General features: G+C 41.6%; 1 protein-coding gene across 4 annotated transcripts in view; it reads left to right on the forward strand.

Moving 5' to 3' along the window:
* Positions 1-19,231, forward strand: part of LOC124031693 (IQ motif and SEC7 domain-containing protein 1-like) — a 176,319-nt gene that overhangs the window by 51,402 nt on the left and 105,686 nt on the right. For 3 of the 4 annotated variants that reach the window (XM_046343259.1, XM_046343260.1, XM_046343269.1), the window contains one exon: positions 10,100-10,207. The exons of the other annotated variant lie outside the window; for it this stretch is intronic. In XM_046343259.1, coding sequence (XP_046199215.1) covers positions 10,100-10,207 — 108 coding nt within the window. The remainder of the gene's footprint in view (positions 1-10,099; positions 10,208-19,231) is intronic. 4 annotated transcript variants of the gene reach the window in all.

Raw genomic sequence — 19,231 nt, forward strand, 5'->3', positions numbered from 1 at the left:
ATATACATTGGTGAAAAAATACTTTAAAGTACTACTTAAGTAGTTTTTTGGAATTTGAAATAATTATACTTTTACTTTTGATACATAAGTACAACAATTACATTTACTTGTGGTACTTATGTATATTTAAAACCAAATACTTTTAGACTTTTACTCCAGTAGTATTTTACTGGGTGACTTTTACTTGAGTCATTTTCTATTCAGGTATCTTTACTTTTAGTATGACAATTGAGTACTTTTTCCACCACTGTTGATATACAGATGAAGTCGGAAGTTTACATACACCTTAGCCAAATACACCTTAGCCAAATACAGTTTTTAACAATTCCTGACATTTAATCCTAGTAAAAATTCCCTGTCTTAGGTCAGTAAGGATCAACACTTTATTTTAAGAATGTGAATTAATGATAATAATAATAATGATGATTTATTTCAGCTTTTATTTATTTCATCACATTCCCAATGGGTCAGAAGTTTACATTAAAGCTTGGTTGCAAATGGGTCTTCCAAATGGACAATGACCCCAAGCATACTTCCAAAGTTGTGGCAAAATGGCTTAAGGACAACAAAGTCAAGGTATTGGAGTGGCCATCACAAAGATAATAGATCATTTGTGGGCAGAACTGAAAAAGCGTGTGTGAGTAAGGATGCCTACAAACCTGACTCAGTTACACCAGCTCTGTCAGGAGGAATGGCCAAAATTCACCCAACTTATTGTGGGAAGCTTGTGGAAGGCTACCTGAAAAGTTTGACCCAAGTTAAACAATTTAAATGCAATGCTACCAAATACTAATTGAGTGTATTTCCTGACTGATGTCTTGATGTTGTTCAATATATCCACATAATTTTTCTCCTCATTATGCCATCTATTTTGTGAAGTGCACCAGTCCTTCCTGCAGTAAAGCACCCCCACAACATGAACATGATGCTGCCACCCCTGTGCTTCACGGCTGGGATGGTGTTCTTCGGCTTGCAAGCCTCCCCCTTTTTCCTCAAAACATAACGATGGAGAGGAGGACAGGAGGACCAGAGGACATTTCTCCAAGAAGTGTGATCTTTGTCTCCATGTGCAGTTGCAAACCGTAGTCTGGCTTTTTTTATGGCGGTTTTGGAGGAGTGGCTTCTTCCTTGCTGAGCAGCCTTTCAGGTTATGTTTTACTCTGGATATATATAAATTTGTACCTGTTTCCTCCAGCACCTGTTTCCTCCACAAGGTCCTTTGCTGCTGTTGTGCTATTGATTTGCACTTTTCGCACCAAAATACGTTAATCTCTAGGAGATCGAACGCTTCTCCCTCCTAAGTGGTACGACGGCTGTGTGGTCCCATGGTTTATATCACTTGCCTACTATTGTTTGTACAGATTGGTCGTGGTTCCTTCAGGCATTTGGAAATTGCTCCCAAGGATGAACCAGACTTGTGGAGGTCTACAATTCTTTTTCTAAGGTCTTGGCTGATTTCTTTTGATTTTCCCATGATGTCAAGCAAAGCACAAATACATCCACAGGTACACCTCCAATTGACTCCGATGTTGTCAATTAGCCTATCAGAAGCTTCTAAAGCCATGATGTCATTTTCTGTAATTTTCCGAGCTGTTTAAAGGCACAGTCAACTTAGTGTATGTTAACTACTGACCCACTGGAATTGTGATACAATGAGTTATAAGTGAAATAATCTCTGTAAACAATTGTTAGACAAATGACTTGTGTCATGCACAAATTAGATAGGAAGTGCAATCGGACCAAATTTACACACTATATTGGATAGCCAATGAGTTCAAAACCAACAAGCCTCAGATTTCCCACTCCCTGGTTGGATTTTTTCTCAGGTTTTTGCCTGCCATATGAGTTATGTTATACTCAGAGACATCATTCAAACCCGTTTTAGAAACTTCAGAGTGTTTTCTATCCAAATCTACTAATAATATGCATATCTTAGCTTCTGGGCATGAGTAGCAGGCAGTTTACTCTGGGCACCTTATTCATCCAAGCTACTCAATACTGCCCCCCAGCCATAAGAAGTTAACAAGAAATGTATGGAGTGTTTGAAAAGCAAGTTTTCATGACTCCAACCTATGTGTAAACCTCTGACTTCAACTGTACATTAGATTCAGGCCATCTCTGTTCTTTCCTCCCAAGTTATTTGTTGTGCTCCGGCCTCTTGTGTTACGTACTGGCTGTCCTCTCTTACTGAGGCGAAGGTGAAAGAGAGGGCTGAGCCCCAGAGGTGTCGTTGTCTTTTCCTGTGTGTGTGTGTGTGTGTGCTCACCCACTGAGCAGCATCACCAACAGAGCCAGTGTACTAAAGATGCTGCGTGTCTGCCAGGGACTCAAACTGTGAAACACAAGAGACTTGGGCCTCTTTTCAATCAGCTATCAGGCTTTCTGAGATAACTGGCCAATAACTCATCCCGCTAATTAAGCCTTTACCCACACACATGGGTAGTGTCAATCATCATAACTACAGTAGCAGCCGCTATTTCATCTACACTTTTAGTCATCCAAGAGCTAGTATGCATCGACTGCTACCACTGCTAATCCACTCCCCAGACAGAAATTCATGTTGTGTATATGTCTGTAGTCTTTCTACATCAATACGTAAAACCAGGGCCCGGCTGAGTAAAATTGCTTCAACATCCACCACCACGTTCAGCACTAATACAGTCCCAAAACTACCAGCACAGGCCTACAACCTCACAGTATGGGATGCCGTTTGGGTCTAATGCGTGTGATAAAAGATACAAATCCAATAACAATATTTGATGCGTCTTTTAAACGGACAATTTGACGTGTCAAATAACAAGATTATTTTTTAGAATGTTGCGCGCGCCGAATCTGCATTAGCAAGCCAAGTTTCACCACTACGGTCAGTAGCGCTGTCAAAGCTATAAACAAGTAAGTCTGCAAACAAGCACACACACCAGTCACAATGTGTTTAAAATACCGCGTTAGGTAATAAGCCATTATTTGTTCAACCGAATGGAAAAATGTCTGTGTGAGCATTTGAAATAAGATCAGGATCAAATGAGCAGGATAAAAAATGGTTCGCTTGCTAGTCCAACATTCTCCCTGACATGCAACCATCCCAGAGGCAGGGGAGATAGGATGGTGATCCTGCTGCTTCTGCCTGCCAGCTAGCTAGGTAACAAACTCGGCAAGCTAGCCAGCTACAGTACCTAGCCCTGTTGCCCCATGCTAACATTATAAGCATGGGACCATCACCCAAATACAAAAGCTGTCTTATAAATGAGGGGTATTTTAGATGACACCTTGCTAGATAGTTAGCTCGCTAACTATAGCTACTGCAACAGATTGTTGTTTTGCTGTGTTTTTGGAGGAGAACATTGTTTGCATCCAACAACTGATCTAGCTTTTTTCTGACCAGCACTGCCCGAGAGCTTAGGGAAGTGTGTGTCTGCCTCTTGCGGCATTGGGAGGTGCCCGAAAAAGCTTTACCAGAATCATAGCATACATATCGGTGAATCGCTATGAAATATGGTGATGCTGTAATCAATGTGTAATCACTATGTCCAAAATTCATGAACGTGTTAAATTATTATGTGATGTGCAGTCACATTCAGGTCCTGAATGGTCAACAAGCTTACTTGGCACATCAAATAATGTTATTTGACATGTATATTTTTTTTTACACGTAAAGACCCAAACGGTGCTCTAGATCACAGACCCTAGTCTTTCCCTTTTGATATACAATACTGATGCTCAAAGTAAGCCAGGCTCTTCAAATTCAAAACCACTCCACAGCCACTGAGGTACCACTCTCCTGTGACACTCACTAGGCTCATGGTCATATTGCTTACAAGTCTCTTGCATGTTAATATGCAGCTACACCATGACCTAAACTGAGCCTGGCTGTTTAAAATCTAGTGCATTACATACCTAGTTGGCTATCTCTCGCTATCATTAAACATGGAAAAATCATTGTACCTGAGAATGTGCTTTTCTGAGGTGAGGTACTGTAGCTGACAGTGAGCGGACGTGTAGGGGAAGTAATGAGCGAAGAATAACAACATGGCTGTGATTAATTGGCCTTCTCCACTAATCAAAATGGATGGCTTCATTCAGACGTGATTAGGAGCCAGCAATGTGAGAGACTGACTGCTGGTGTGAACAGCCTCAGAACAGCCTCAGAACAGCCTCAATGACCTGGTTTTGATGTGTAAAGCAGCACCCGTTCATAAACCCTGACTAGCAGGGAACAATAGGCTGGAGGGAGCTGGAGAGATTACCAGCAGTCACAGTCAGACACTCAATACAGTACGAGGGCTGGGGATGAATGTAAGCAGTGTTCATTCAAGTGTGATAAATATTTGAATAACACTTCCTGTTTTTCAGTGTGTGCAAGTAAGTATGTTGGTGTGTGTGTTTCACAAAAGGGTAGTTTATATTATCCTATGAATTCCGAAACACAGGAACCACAGGTAAATGCAACTCTCTACCATCTCTCTGGATTGAATCCAATTATCATTGTTATGAAACTATTTGATCATACAACATCCATATGGCTTCCAGTCATAGTAGCCATTTGTTGTCGTTCTGTTTTCCTGAATGAGGTTCCTCCTGTTACATGGGGAAGAGTAATGTGGGTCCAAAGCGGATTGACAATGAGTATGTTTGCATACACACTAATTAATCAACATTAAACTGATTGTGGTAGAATGCAGAGAATGGCATTAGTCATAAACCGTATTATTAGGGGGATTGTTCTTCTTGCAAAGCAGGTAAACGTTTTAAACAAACTATATTAACCCGACTATCCACAATAGTCACATTATTGTGTGCATATAACCATGCTCAATGTGGTGATGCCTGCCTGCTTGTTTGCCTGCCTTTTTTATTTTACCTTTATTTAACTAGGCAAGTCAGTAAGAACAAATTCTTATTTACAATGACGGCCTACCGGGGAACAGTGGGTTAACTGCCTTGTTCAGGGGCAGAAAGACAGATTCGAAACTTGTCAGCCAGGGGATTTGATCCAGCAACCTTTCGGTTACTGGCCCAACATTCTAACCACTAGGCTACCTGCCACCCCAACTCTGTACAGGCTCAACGGAAGCGCTTTGCAACAAGAGGCCTGACAGAATCAGTGGCTTTTCATTCCCTTGTCATTCTCAGCAGGGAGGTGTGGAGACTGAAATAGAGAGTGATTAGAAAACCTAACTGTTATTACTGTGAAGGAGAGCGAACAAAGTACCTGCTCTGATCCCTCATGTTCAGGCCAATGCTTTCTGATTATGTGTTAAAACATCAGTAACTGATGAAGACACCACTGTCATGTTTTGTAGCGTGTACATACTGCAGCATAATGATGATGTGATGATGGTAGTTGAGTGAATGTGCAATTATACAGAATTGCACCTATTTCAGATAATCGTTTAGCACTTCACACATGAAGTGACCTCGGTTAGGGCGAGTGGTAAATCTTAGATGGACAGCTATTACACAGACCTGGAATACCTTCAGACCTTCTGTAGCTCAGTTGGTAGAGCATGGCGCTTGTAACGCCAGGGTAGTGGGTTCGATCCCCGGGACCACCCATACATAGAATGTATGCACACATGACTGTAAGTCGCTTTGGATAAAAGCGTCTGCTAAATGGCATATATTATATTATTATATATTATTTTGCATTTGAACCTCAGGGCTATATCAACCTGGGAGCAGGAAATGTATGTGACAAGGTGACTACAGTAAGACAGGACTGTTTAACCTACTGTTTAACCTGCAAGCTTGCACCTTGCTCAGTCACAGTGTGATGCCAGGAACTGTCGCTGCATGCGGACTCACTGTAGTCCCTGGGTAGAGGAGGTGTCTACTGTACTCTGCTGCCACTGTGCCTTGCCTCTGGATTCATTAGAAGTGTTCTCCAGGGAAACAGTTGAAACGTTTTCCCAACTGCACTTCATTGGGATCAAACAAGGTTGTCCTCTGCTCCTCATGAGTGTATATATCTCATCGCCATGGAGAGTGATGGTGAACTTTGATAACAGCCCACTGAAGAGGAGATTTGTCCTTGAGTTATACTCCCACCATCCTCTGTTTAAAACACACACATGACACACCCGGTCAGACTGAAAACATTCTGGACCAATGATTAAGCTATAAGGCATGAGAACCCAGGGATTATCATGTGAATAACCCCCTACTAAGGACTGTTTTAGGAGATTCTGAGATACTGGAACCGGCGTGCCTGACTCCGGCAATCATACCATCCTCAAAGTTGCTTAGGTCACTCATTTTGGCCATTCTAACATACAATCGAACAGTAACTGACTGCCTCGATGCCTGTCTGCCTCCTTTATATAGCAAGCCATGGTCATGTGCCTCACTGTCTGTAGGAGTGAGCACTTCTCGGGAACAAGTGGGGTACCTAATAAAAATGGCATATGTAGAGGTCCGTGGGGCGACGCACAATTTGCCTAGCGTCGTCCGTGTTAGGGAGGGTTTGGTCGGTAGGGATATCCTTGTCTCATCGCGCACCAGCGACTCCTGTGGCGGGCCGGGCGCAGTGCACGCTAACCAAGGTTGCCAGGTGCATGGTGTTTCCTCCGACACATTGGTGCGGCTGGCTTCCGGGTTGGATGCGCTCTGTGTTAAGAAGCAGTGAGGCTTGGTTGGGTTGTGTATCGGAGGACGCATGACTGTCAACCTTCGTCTCTCCCGAGCTCGTACGGGAGTTGTAGCGATGAGACAAGATAGTAGCTACTAAAAACAATTGGATACCACGAAATTGGGGAGAAAAGGGGTAATATTAAAATCACATTTTGTGAGTTTTTTTTATAGGGCAAGGCAGCTCGAATCAACATCTCCAATATCGTCTCCTTGATTGGGCTCTAGGTTAGCTGACTTCTGACTACAAATAGCTTTTGGAAAAGTCATTAGCCTAGGGGTTCACATACTTTTTCCAGCCTACACTGTGAATGTTCAAATGATGTATTCAATATAGACAAGAAAAACACAATCATTTGTGTGTTATTAGTTTAAGCACAATGTGTTTGTCTATTGTTGTGACTTAGATGAAGATCAGATCAAATTTGATGACCAATTTATGCACAAATCCAGGTAATTCCAAAGGGTTCACGCCCTTTTTCTTGCCACTGTATATAAATATATATATAACACTGCTGTCAGCCAATCAGCATTCAGGGCTTGAACCACCCAGTTTACAATGGAATTAATTTCCTGGTATTGTGTTTTGATACCCCCCCCCCCTTCCCCCTCCCATTATTCTCAGCACTGTGCTTCACCTTGAATGACATCCAAGTCAGCACAGACGGACAGCTAGCTGAACTCAAACTGCACTATCTATGGTGACCAAGCAGAACGGAAGTTATTTATGATGATTTTCCTTTAAGTTGCCTCAGCCTGCTGGCTTGTAGAAAGGCTCTCCTACAATTTACCAGTGGAGTTGTGTAACACCCATTGCTGATTTCGATTTGGAGATGTGTCTCTGTGTGCCTGCGTTTGGTCTCTGCAGCCCTGCCAGTCACTAATAGAGGAAAGAAATCAGAGTAATTCATGGTTCACAGCTCCCCAAACTCATTCAGTGGAGAAAGGGAGCGAGAGAGATGGGACATTAGCATTTATGAAATTAATAATTCAAACAGCAGTAAATGGCATCAGCCCTTGATTCAATTTGCAACTGATATTAATCATGGCTTGTGTGCAGAAATTAGAAATTAAAAAACTTTTTCGGTGCATTCTGGGCTTTTCTGTGAAGGTGTTTTCAAGCAAGACATGAACTGATTATACTCTGTGATAATGGCAAAATACAAGGCGACTGTAATTCCTCACCTATATTCATACTATAATTACTTTTCTTACATAGCTGTGAATTTCAATAGAGGGATTACAGAATATTACTGCACACATCCTTACCTACCAGTCAAGCTATTGTTCATTGAACATTAGCGAAGACACTGAGTCCAAATGTTAATCTGATTGAGCAAACTTCTTCCATAAAAGATGTCAGATAGCGTTTCCTGCTGCTCTGTGTGTCTGACAGAGATGGGATCAGAGTTCTGTGATGGAGAAAAATAGCCACTGTTCAGCATTCAGACCAGATGTTACATGGCTCCATGCTTTAATGAAGGTTCTCACCTCTGAGAGACTGATGGCAGACTGGCGGTGGACTGAAGAGGGGATGGTCCCAGCACCAGCGGGTCGAAGGTGGATCATGGAAGCTCTTCTATAGATGAGTGAGAAGTGCTGCTGGGGAGAACTACTTCAGGTATATGATGATAGAGGAGAGAGATGTCCATAACGACATCAGGAGGAGAGGTCCTTGACAAAATAGAATTCAGCGCAGAACACAAACATACAAAGACTGTAGAAACACTACAAATAACCTGACCTTCTGTCTACATGGGCAATTACTTTCCATTTCTTTTGTCCTTTCTTTGGAATTATTTTTCATTTCTTCATGTCTCTCCTTCCTCTTTCACAAGTAGGATTGAAGTGTATTCAGGATGTTTTTTACAAGTCACAATGAGATTTATGCGGTAGCGGCTGCCATGGACAGAACCTTCATTATGCCGCTGGGCATGTTCGGGTGTATTCTGGGAGGTGACCTCTGAACTGCACCATTGTGTTTCATTCCTAGTGCCTCTCTGTGTTCATGATGAATGTATCCGTACAGCTGCTGAACATTTTGTTTATATGGCTCTACTGCATATGATCTAAACATGTCATCAATGTCATGTTGCTGATTAATTCACAAATTTGATCATTTCATTTGTCTTGCGCTAAACATTGTTGTTCTACTGAATTGTTAATATTATGACCTACTGCGTTTCCATGGTGTAGCTGTTAATAGATCATAATGCAAGCGGAACCATCTGAATAATGAAAACCATACTCCTGCTGCTCAGCTGATTCATTTTAGGATGTGGAAAGAGCGATTTGGGAGAACTAAGTGTGTTTGTTAACCCCACATTATATATTATGTATGATGTCGTAGACTCCAGATTAAACTGTAGATTTTCCAGGCAATACATCTCTTCTGTGGAAAGATTGTAATGTGTGCTAAGCGTAAAAAAAAAAAGACCATCAAATTGAGTTCTTTAGTGTGATGTGAACCCTTTACTCAATTGGCCTATATGGATACGGCTACATTGAAATGTTTCTTACTGAAGAAATATGAACCATGGTAGCAATTTAAAGGGAACAGTTTGGAGAGTATGGGAAAATGATTAGACCAAGCTCAGCCCAGTCAAAACTGTTCGCTGCTCTGGCTCCCCAATGGTGGAACAAACTCCCTCACGACGCCAGGACAGCGGAGTCAATCACCACCTTCCGGAGACACCTGAAACCCCACCTCTTTAAGGAATACTTAGGATAGGATAAAGTAATCCTTCTCACCCCCCCCCTTAAAATATTTAGATGCACTATTGTAAAGTGGTTGTTCCACTGGATGTCATAAGGTGAATGCACCAATTTGTAAGTCGCTCTGGATAAGAGCGTCTGCTAAATGACTTAAATGTAAATGTAAATGTGAGTAGAATGATCTGGATACATTCAGTAACATGATAAGAATGTTCCTGAAAAATGTGTGGTAGGTGCAACAACATACATTGCAAGGGTTTGAGGGAGAGGACTAACTGGTGTCTCCAAATGGCCACACACCTCTACAAAGTGTGCGCAGTTCTTAATTTCAATGCATTTTTATGACTCAAAGAAGTCTTTATCTAGAAGTAGTTTTTTGGAGCTCTCCAAGCTGTGCTGTTCAGGAACTAGAGCATGCACACTTGTAGTTTTTTTTTTTTTTTGGTACACAACCCTGAATGCTTTTTCTCTTTAAAATGTGTGTTAAACAGAAAAGCATGGGTGTGTGATTTAATATCCTAAACACAATAATACACCATTTTAAAACATAGATGTATGAAAATAATGAGTGCTCAGGTTGAGAGTGAAGCAGGAAGGTGCCACTGGCTGAACTGGTGCCATAAAAAGATCCCCTTGTCACCTGGGGAACAATCCTGAGGCACTCACACACACACACACACACACATTTATCCTGTCGTTCAGTTTCAAATGAAATGGCTCCAGTCAGGTTGTGATGACTGTGTTCTGTTTCTCTCTACAGGAGACATGCCTCTCTGCCCATCGACGTCACAGAGAACCCTGCCAGTCTGGTGTCAGCCGGCTGTATGAGAGGTTTCCCCTGCCGCAAGTGGAAGTCTGCCTCTTTTGGGTACAGTAACATGTTATTTTTGTTCGGGTGTGTGTGTGTGTGTTCAGTGTGCCTGTATGGACCCCTAAAGCTTGATAGCACTGAAATGTTTTGTTTGGCTTTAATCACAGCTGGTGCCCTCAAACTGCAGATGACTAAAGCCTTTTTCACATTGGCAGTTTTGAAGTGACTGAAATAAAATCTGTTATTTTTCCTGCAGTCTGAACAGACTCTGATATTTCAAGCCACATTTCAAACCTCATTCGTAGGTGCTTTGAAGTAAGAAACAAATCCTGTTATTGGCCTTTGTCTGAATGGTCAAATCTGATTTATTTGCCCTCAAATGGTTTTTAGACTGTTATTTGGCATATCTTGTTGCTTGCTAGCTACTCTGACAGTTTGACAACAACATGTGGTAGCTAACTACCCTGTTAATTTTTTACAAACAAATGAGTGAGTGTGCTAGAAAACTAAACCGCTACCTAGCTATCTTGTTGACTGCCGTGGTTACTTGTTTTGGAAGTTGGCTCATCTTATCCTTTTGAGGCTTTAAAGGTGTTCTGACACTATGATTTGTAACATTCAAAGCACATGGGAAACGTTCATGGCAGGCATTGTTGTCACCTTAGATTGCTACACAACTTCTGAGTGATAGGAAGCACAAGGTTCACCACCAATCAGCCTATACCATTGTGCACACACTGGTCGTTACCATGACAACTAGCCTAGCCATGTCAGCAAATGACTGCTTTCTGAACAACACACACACACACACACATACATACATACAATTTGGTAACTTGTAACTTGCTGTTTCACAGTCAGTAGTCCAAAACAGATTGGAGCATTAAGGCCTGCAGTGTGAACAAGGCTTAAGTGTTTGATGTGATTGTGTTACTGTTATAAACAGAGTTCACAGTAAAATTGCCTTCTGGTAGATATGTTGCACCATGTTTGAGTCTCTATTGGCATATTCTAGTGAGCTGATTGTGATAACATGTCCCCCCCCAGATGGATAAGGTGTTTTTTCCCCCCCGGACATTCCTAATGGGCATCCTGTCCATTATGTAGTCCACTAATGAGATATGATGTTGGTGTATAATACCACCCACTACCTGGAGCCTGAGAGCCTCTCAATAAACAATAAGAGCCGGACGAGATAAGAGAGCACACACACACACACACACGCACACAGCTTCTGAAGGTTTCAAAGCTTCTTCATTGCCCTGTTGCTTCATCATCAAATAGCAATGAGCTCCCACTCAATAGCCTGCCCTCCTCATTATAGGCCCAAATTATCCCCGAAGCTCATACCAGGCTCATTTCAAAAACATTTGACATCTGTATCTACGGTGTGTTTATATGGAAATGAGAGACCAAGACCTGAGATATGGGTATCTGATATTGTAGATGTTGTGAAGTGTTTCATTGATTTAAATGCCATGGGGTTCTATGACGTTTTGCAGAGAAACAGAGGAGATTATCGTGAACATATTGAGTAATTAGTATGTCAGGTCAGTTGTGTCCTCTGTGATGGTGTTTGTTTCAGGAACACATTTAGTAGCTAATAGGTGAAATGGGTTATGAAGGCCAACACAATAATGGATGTGATTTGAAGCGTGATAGGCTGGCTCGCAGCGCTGTTGTTTTTGCTTCATCATTTCACAGACTCATTAGCATAATCAGTCACTCATCACCAACCAGCTGACTGACGACAGAGCACAACACTCCAATATGTCCCCAACACATTAGTGAATATTTGGACAATTTACTGATTTGTTTTAGTTGGCTGCTGTGTTAATTTATCCCCGAGGTGGTTATTACATTTAAATGTATTAACATTATTAAGAAGTGTTAATTACTGCAGCTCAGCATTATGTACACAGTACATGCAGTATTACTGCTGAACAATTAACTGAAAATTCCTTTTTTTCATCCATCTTCTTTTTAAGCAACTCATTGACTGACTTGGGTTCAATTATTTGAATTTCCATTTTATTAAAGTAACGTAATGTGAATAAATGATGGTTAATAAATGATAAGCAGTAATGGGCAATCACTACCATCATGGGACTTTTTATTAATTGTTTTATTCGGTTTTACAGCATTCAACCCACAAAATGCATAGTGCATTTAATGTTATATTTTTTTTTATCTGAAACCTTACATTTTATTTCTATACTTGAACCGAAACCGAACAGACTTCAAAAAGCACTAATCGCTCAGCACTATGCAGTAAAAGTCCTTAAAGGAAAGGTTCACCCAATTTGAATGTTATATTGTTTTTGTGCATCTCTAAGTGATGTTCTATCTATTCCCTGGGTCATTTCATGTTTTCATTTGTTTCTGAGTTGTCGTTCAAGCAGGCAAAAATCTGGCCGGTATGACGTAGTACCGTGATAAAGCTGCTCTCACGACTGAAAGATAATAAGAATATGACTTTTAGATCGCAAGTATGTTTATCATACATGTCAGATTTCAATACTGGCCGATGTCATAACTCGGGAGGATATCTTCTCTCGAATGAGCCATTTATCATATTTTTTGCGATAAATGTGTAGTTTAACAGAGGGTCTAGCACATTTCTCCTATTTGTCAGCTTCTTAAGTCCAGGGTGCATTGCATGGTGCCGTTACCAGAGATATTAGAGAAAGGAGAGCGGAATCCCATTGGGCAATTAATGGAGGAATGTATAACACCCCAACCCCAGCAGACTGTCGACCAATCGCGTTCACGTTGTCAAGCTGCGTCACGTGATTGCTAAACTAATCGTCACTCAATCCCTTCTCAAAGGCAGCGTATGAGTTGAGAAAGGTACCTATTTTGCTCAAAATTACAAATCCGAAGCTATACAATATTACAGATATAAAGTTAATTATCTAATCTCAGAAAATATTTGTAATGTTGTACTTCTTGATCAAATGTTATTGGTCACATACACATGGTTAGCAGATGTTAATGTGAGTGTAGTGAAATGCTTGTGCTTCTAGTTCCGACTATGCAGTATTATTATTAATATCTAACATGTAATCTAACAAATTCACAACAACTACATTATACACACAAATGTGAAGGGATGAATAAGAATATGTACATATAAATATATGGATGGCCGTGCGGCACAGGCAAGATGCAGTAGATGGTGTAGAATACAGTATATACATATGAGATGAGTAATGTAGGATATGTAAACATTATTAAAGTGGCGTTATTTAAAGTGACTAGTGGTACCGTTATTAAGTCCATTTATTTAAGTGGCCAGAGATTTGCAGTTGAGGGTGGTGCAATTGCCGTACCAGGCGGTGATACAGCCCGACAGGATGCTCTCGATTGTACATCTGTAAAAGTTTGAGTGATTTTGATGACAAGCCAAATTTCTTTATATGTGTGGGTGGATCATTTCAGTTTGTCTGCGATGTGTACGCCGAGGAACTGAAAACTTTCCACCTTCTCCAGTGTCAGTGTCATCGATGTGGGGTGTGCTCGCTCTGCTGTTTCCTGAAGTCCACAATCATCTCCTTTGTTTTGTTGACGTTGAGTGAGTTTATTTTCCTGACACCACAGTCCAAGGGCCCTAGTACAGGAGAGGGCTGAGTACGCACCTTTGTGGGGCCCCAGTGTTGAGGATCAGTGGGGTGGAGATGCTGTTTCCTACCTTCACCACCTGGGGGCCCGTCAGGAAGTCCAGGACCCAGTTGCATAGGGCGGGGTCGAGACACAGGGTCTCGAGCTTAATGATGAGTTTGGAGGGTAGTATGGTGTTAAATGCTGAGCTGTAGTCAATGAACAGCATTCTTACATAGGTATTCCTCTTGTCCAGATGGGATAGGGCAGTGTGATGGCATCGTCTGTTGACCTTTTGGGGCGGTAAGCAAATTGGAGTGGGTCTAGGGTATCAGATAGGTTGAAGGTAATATGATCCTTGACTAGTCTCTCAAAGCACTTCATGATGACAGAAGTGAGTGCTTCGGGGGCAATGGTAATTTAGTTCAGTTACCTTCGCTTTCTTGGGAACAGGAACAATGGAGGCCATCTTGAAGCATGTGGGATTGGTAGGGATTGGGATTGGTTGTCCGTAAACACACCAGCCAACTGTTCTGTGCATGCTCTGAGGACGTGGCTAGGGATGCCATCTGGGCCGGCAGCTTTGCGAGTGTTAACACGTTTGAATTGTTTTACTCATGTTGGTCCACAGGCTTTGGTAGCTGGCTGTGTCAGTGGCACTGTATTGTCCTCGAAGTGAGCAAAGAAGTTGTTTAATTTGTCTGGGAGCAAGATGTCAATGTCCGCGACGGGGTTGGTTTTCTTTTTGTAGTCCGTGATTGACTCTAGACCCTGCCACATACGTCTCATGTTTGAGCCGTTGAATTGCGACTCTACTTTGTCTCTCTACTGACCATTCATCCCTATAATTGTTGATGTAATGTATGCTAATGTTGAGCTCTCCTTGTCCCAGAACTGCCCAGAATGCACCACGTGGCCCATTGATGTTAAAACAATTCCAATGGATTTTCCCCATCTCATTAAAAGTATGTCTGCTGTTGCGAATGTCAGACTCTACTTTGTGAGGCACATCAATCTGCAGGTTGAACATGGTAAGATTGTAGACTCCTAAATTGATAGTACAGTTTGTTTAGGCGATTTCACAGCTGACTAGCTACTTCCCATGCTGATATTGTATTTGGTATTATAGTGTGTAGCTACGTTTGCTAGCTAGCTACGTTTGATAGCTCGCCAGCCAGCCCATATAGAGAGCATTGTATTGTGGATGTTGTAGATGACCTGAGCTGCAACAGATTTCCACAATGGTTTTTACATGTTGCTACCAACCTTATTACAACGCCAAAATGAAACATTTGTTCACAAAAAAATATTGTCAAATATTAGTCTTATGTAACACTGTAAATTATAGGAATTAATGGTTTTGGGTGAATTTTTTTCTTTAATACATGCTTTAATGAGAACTTTCATTCCTCATGTCTGTTTTAGTTCTTTGTCTTTTGTGGCAACGATGTTTTCTTGTGCTTGATCACTTCTGTGTTGGCATTTTCTTTTTGTGTTATGACGTTGCCTTTGTCCTCCAGGAAAGGACTGAATAAAGTCTTAGCACATGATAAACACTGCATACATGTCCTCTACCACAACACAAAGGCACAGTTCGTCACACTCAAGGTTAATGGAACAGATTAGTTTACGGGACTAATGGAAAACAGGCATTTACTCCGGAAGCCAATGCTAGGACTGCTTTTTACACAGTGTCACTAAATGGATGTCAAACCATTTCTATTTTCTTTGGGATGATTATCTGCTGTGACACGGTAGGCCTTTGTGAGGCCCATGTTAAAGAGAGTGATTTATCTTCATACCTGTGTGTGTGTGTGTGTGTGTGTGTGTGTGTGTGTGTGTGTGTGTGTGTGTGTGTGTGTGTGTGTGTGTGTGTGTGTGTGTGTGTGTGTGTGTGTGTGTGTGCAGTATTGGAGAGGAGGGTAAATATTATTAGTGTGGGATTTCATATAGCTGCTGTTCTCTCCTTTGGCATGCTGAATCATTATTTCATTTATTTGCCTGTATGCTAATGTTCAACTGAAAAGCAGTACTGTATATGTTCCCCGAATACTTTCAGTATTACACACAGGTTGTGATGCGTGGTATTGTGTTTTAGATTGATTACATTTTTTTCCCCCCTCAATTTTAGAATAAGGCTGTATGTAACGTAACAGAATGTTGAAAAAGTAAAGTGGTCTGAATACTTTCCGAATGCGCTGTATCAGTCAATACCAATGCTGCATTGTTGACAAATATTTGCTCTGTCAATGGGCTTATAAAGTGAAGTAGAGCAGTCTCCGAGGAGTAGCCATCACATTCCAGGTCAACAACACAGTTAATATGACACAAACATACCACAGGGAAGAACTTGTTCAGGGGCAGGCCTCTGCTTTTTCTGTTCAGGGCAGGCTCCCTCTCTCTCCCTATGTTTAAGGGTCATATATGTACTTGTATCTGTGTAGTAATGGGGATGTTTATAGGACCACTGGCTTTGCTGAATCTGCTGCTACTACTGCTGATTTCAAATTTAACAAAAGAGGTACACTAATTTACCTTGGAAAAGGAACTGCCTGGTCAGGAACATTCGCAATATTGATTGTGCTCACGTGGCTATTCATACATTTTTAAAACTCACGTGAGACACTACGCCTGGACACTGTAGTCAAATGTTTTCCCTGTCCAACTCTCCAACAAAGAGAGTTGGACAGGGAAAAATATTTTATTTGATTACTGGACCTCATTGGCTGATGGTTAAACATAGTTAGTGTACTGTCTTAAAATTCTCTGAAATTAAAGACAGGCCTGTTTCATGTTGTAGTAGTTATTATTTTCTAAGACCGATAAATCATTGGCTCTGCCAGTGACTGCTTGTGCATCTGATTTAGTCCCAGTACAGAACCGCATCAAAAGAGTTCCATTGCACTCTGTGGTGTGATCCTTCAATTAAAATAGTCTTGACTCATGAATCTGTAGACAGGAAAATTCCTTAGTGTGTGATAAATTGCCTGACTCCCCAGCTGACTTCAACAGTTCCTCTACCTCCTTTCTTTTCCCCCTCGCTCTCGTCTCTTTACCCCTCTCTCCTTTCTCTCTCTTGTCTTTCCTCGCTCTATTCTAGATCCTCTCCTCTCCACTGATCCCTCCGCACCACACCAGAATACTTCAGGGGAGACATGTTCCATCCCACTACTAACACTTCCTGATTGTGTTATTACACATGTAGGACAACAGTGAGTTGTCCTCTTGTGATCCATGTTTCGTTGAAGCTCTTTGTTTAGGGTTTTGTCAGAGGTTTGTCAAATTGGTCAAGTGTGCAGTAAGAGCACTGCTTTTATTGTCTGCTTGTTGAGACTTAGAGTGAAAGTAGAGCAGTGAGCCAGCCCAACGGGGACAGTGGATTGCAGTTTATTGTGTGACAGAGTAATTGCTCTATACGATTTATCAGCCAAGGGGATGAACTATTCAAAGGCATCTCGCTGCAGAGAAACTTGAAGGGCACACATCTTGAAACAGCACACTACTGTGTATATACACTGAGTGTACAAAACATTAGGAACCCCTTCCTAATATTGAGTTGCAATCCCCCTTTTGCCCTCAGAACAGCCTCAATTTGTCAGGGCATGGACACTACAAAGTGTTCCACAGGGATGCTGGCCCATGTTGAATCCAATGCATCCCACAGTTATGTCAAATTGGCTGGATGGCATTAGGGTCGTGTTTGGTATACTCTAATAATGTTTGGTATACTCAGTGTATAATATAATATGCCTGTATAATATATGCCGTTTAGCTGACACTTTTATGCAAAGCGACTTACATTCATGCCGCCATACATTTTACATATGGGTGGTCCCGGGAATCGAACTCACTAACCTGGCATTACAAGCACCGTGCTCTACCAACTGAACTACAAAGGACCACTCACAATAAACATGTGGACAGAGTGTGCATTAACTGATTGGAAATGGGATGGAAGTACATTATATTGCCAGTGCGATGTGTGCAGTAGCTGCACTATTTACAGGATGTAGATTCTCTCTCCCCCAGCCTGCAGAGCTCAGGGCTTCCCGGTCTGGTTTATGATACACTGTCGGCTCAATCTCCCTCTCACTCTTCCTCCTTCACATTCTCTATGTATTTCTATATCTTTCTCTCTCTCGCTGTGTCTCTCTGTGTCTCTCTGTGTCTCTGTGTAACTACTGCACCACAAGTCTCTATTGACTACTCGATACGAGGGTTGGGGTGAGGCTATGAGGTCACGCGAGAGGTGTAAATCCCACCTGATTTCTACCCAGCAATTAGGGGATGTCCTGAGGACATTTGGTGACGTTCCCATTTGGCCCCTGATGGGATTCCGCACAACGTTATCCCATTGATAACAGTACCAACCAGGTTTTGTGCCGGCCAGGTTCTGATGTGCTATCTGCAGAGGGAGGAACGGAGGGACGAACAGAGGGAGGAAAGGAGGGAGGGATTGATCTGAATGGTCCACTAGCTCCATTTCATACATTAACAATTCAGAGGTTTTATGATCTTCATTACAGTGACTGGCTGTTTCAGAGGGAGGCTGTGGTTTGTGGTTATCTCAGACGCCTGGCTGCAGTAATAACACAGCGCAGCCTATTGATTACTGGAATGGTCTGCCCTATTCCTGCATCAGCTGGTCAGGGGCTGCTGGTAGTGCTTCTGTTAGTGGCCAGTATTGGGTTGAGGTGCATGGGTTCACTTCACACAGAGGAGAAGGGACAGAGTGAGAATAAGTACTATAATAATGCAGTACTGTACATGGATCAATGGCTATATAAGTTCATGAGAGATGGATGTATGGATTGGATATACTGTATACAGTTGAAGTCAGAAGTTTACATACACCTTAGCCAAATACGTTTAAACTCAGTTTTTCACAATTCCTGACATTTAATCCTAGTAAAAATGTCCTGTCTTAGGTCTGTTAGGATCATCACTTTATTTTAAGAATGTGAAATGACAGAATACTAGTGGAGAGAATGATTTATTTCAGCTTTTATTTCTTTCGTCACTTTACCAGTGGGTCAGAAGTTTACATACACTCACGTAGTATTTGAAAGCATTGCCTTTTAAATTGTTTAACTTGGGTCAAACATTTCAGGTAGCCTTCCACAAGTTTCCCACAATAAGTTGGGTGAATTTTGGCCCATTCCTCCCGACAGAGCTAGCTAACAATTCCAAAACTACTACCATATACACCCAAGTGTAAGGGGATAAAGAATATGTACATAAAGATATATGAATGAGTGATGGTACAGAGCGGCATAGGCAAGATACAGTAGATGGTATTGAGTGCAGTATATACATATGAGATGAGTATGAAAAACAAAGTGGCATAGTTAAAGTGGCTAGTGATACATGTATTACATAAGGATGCAGTAGATGATATAGAGTACAGTATATACGTATACATATGAGATGAATAATGTAGGGTATGTAAACATTATATTAGGTAGCATTGTTTTACATTTC

Source organism: Oncorhynchus gorbuscha, linkage group LG03 (assembly GCF_021184085.1).
Source record: "Oncorhynchus gorbuscha isolate QuinsamMale2020 ecotype Even-year linkage group LG03, OgorEven_v1.0, whole genome shotgun sequence".
Lineage (NCBI taxonomy): Eukaryota > Metazoa > Chordata > Actinopteri > Salmoniformes > Salmonidae > Oncorhynchus > Oncorhynchus gorbuscha.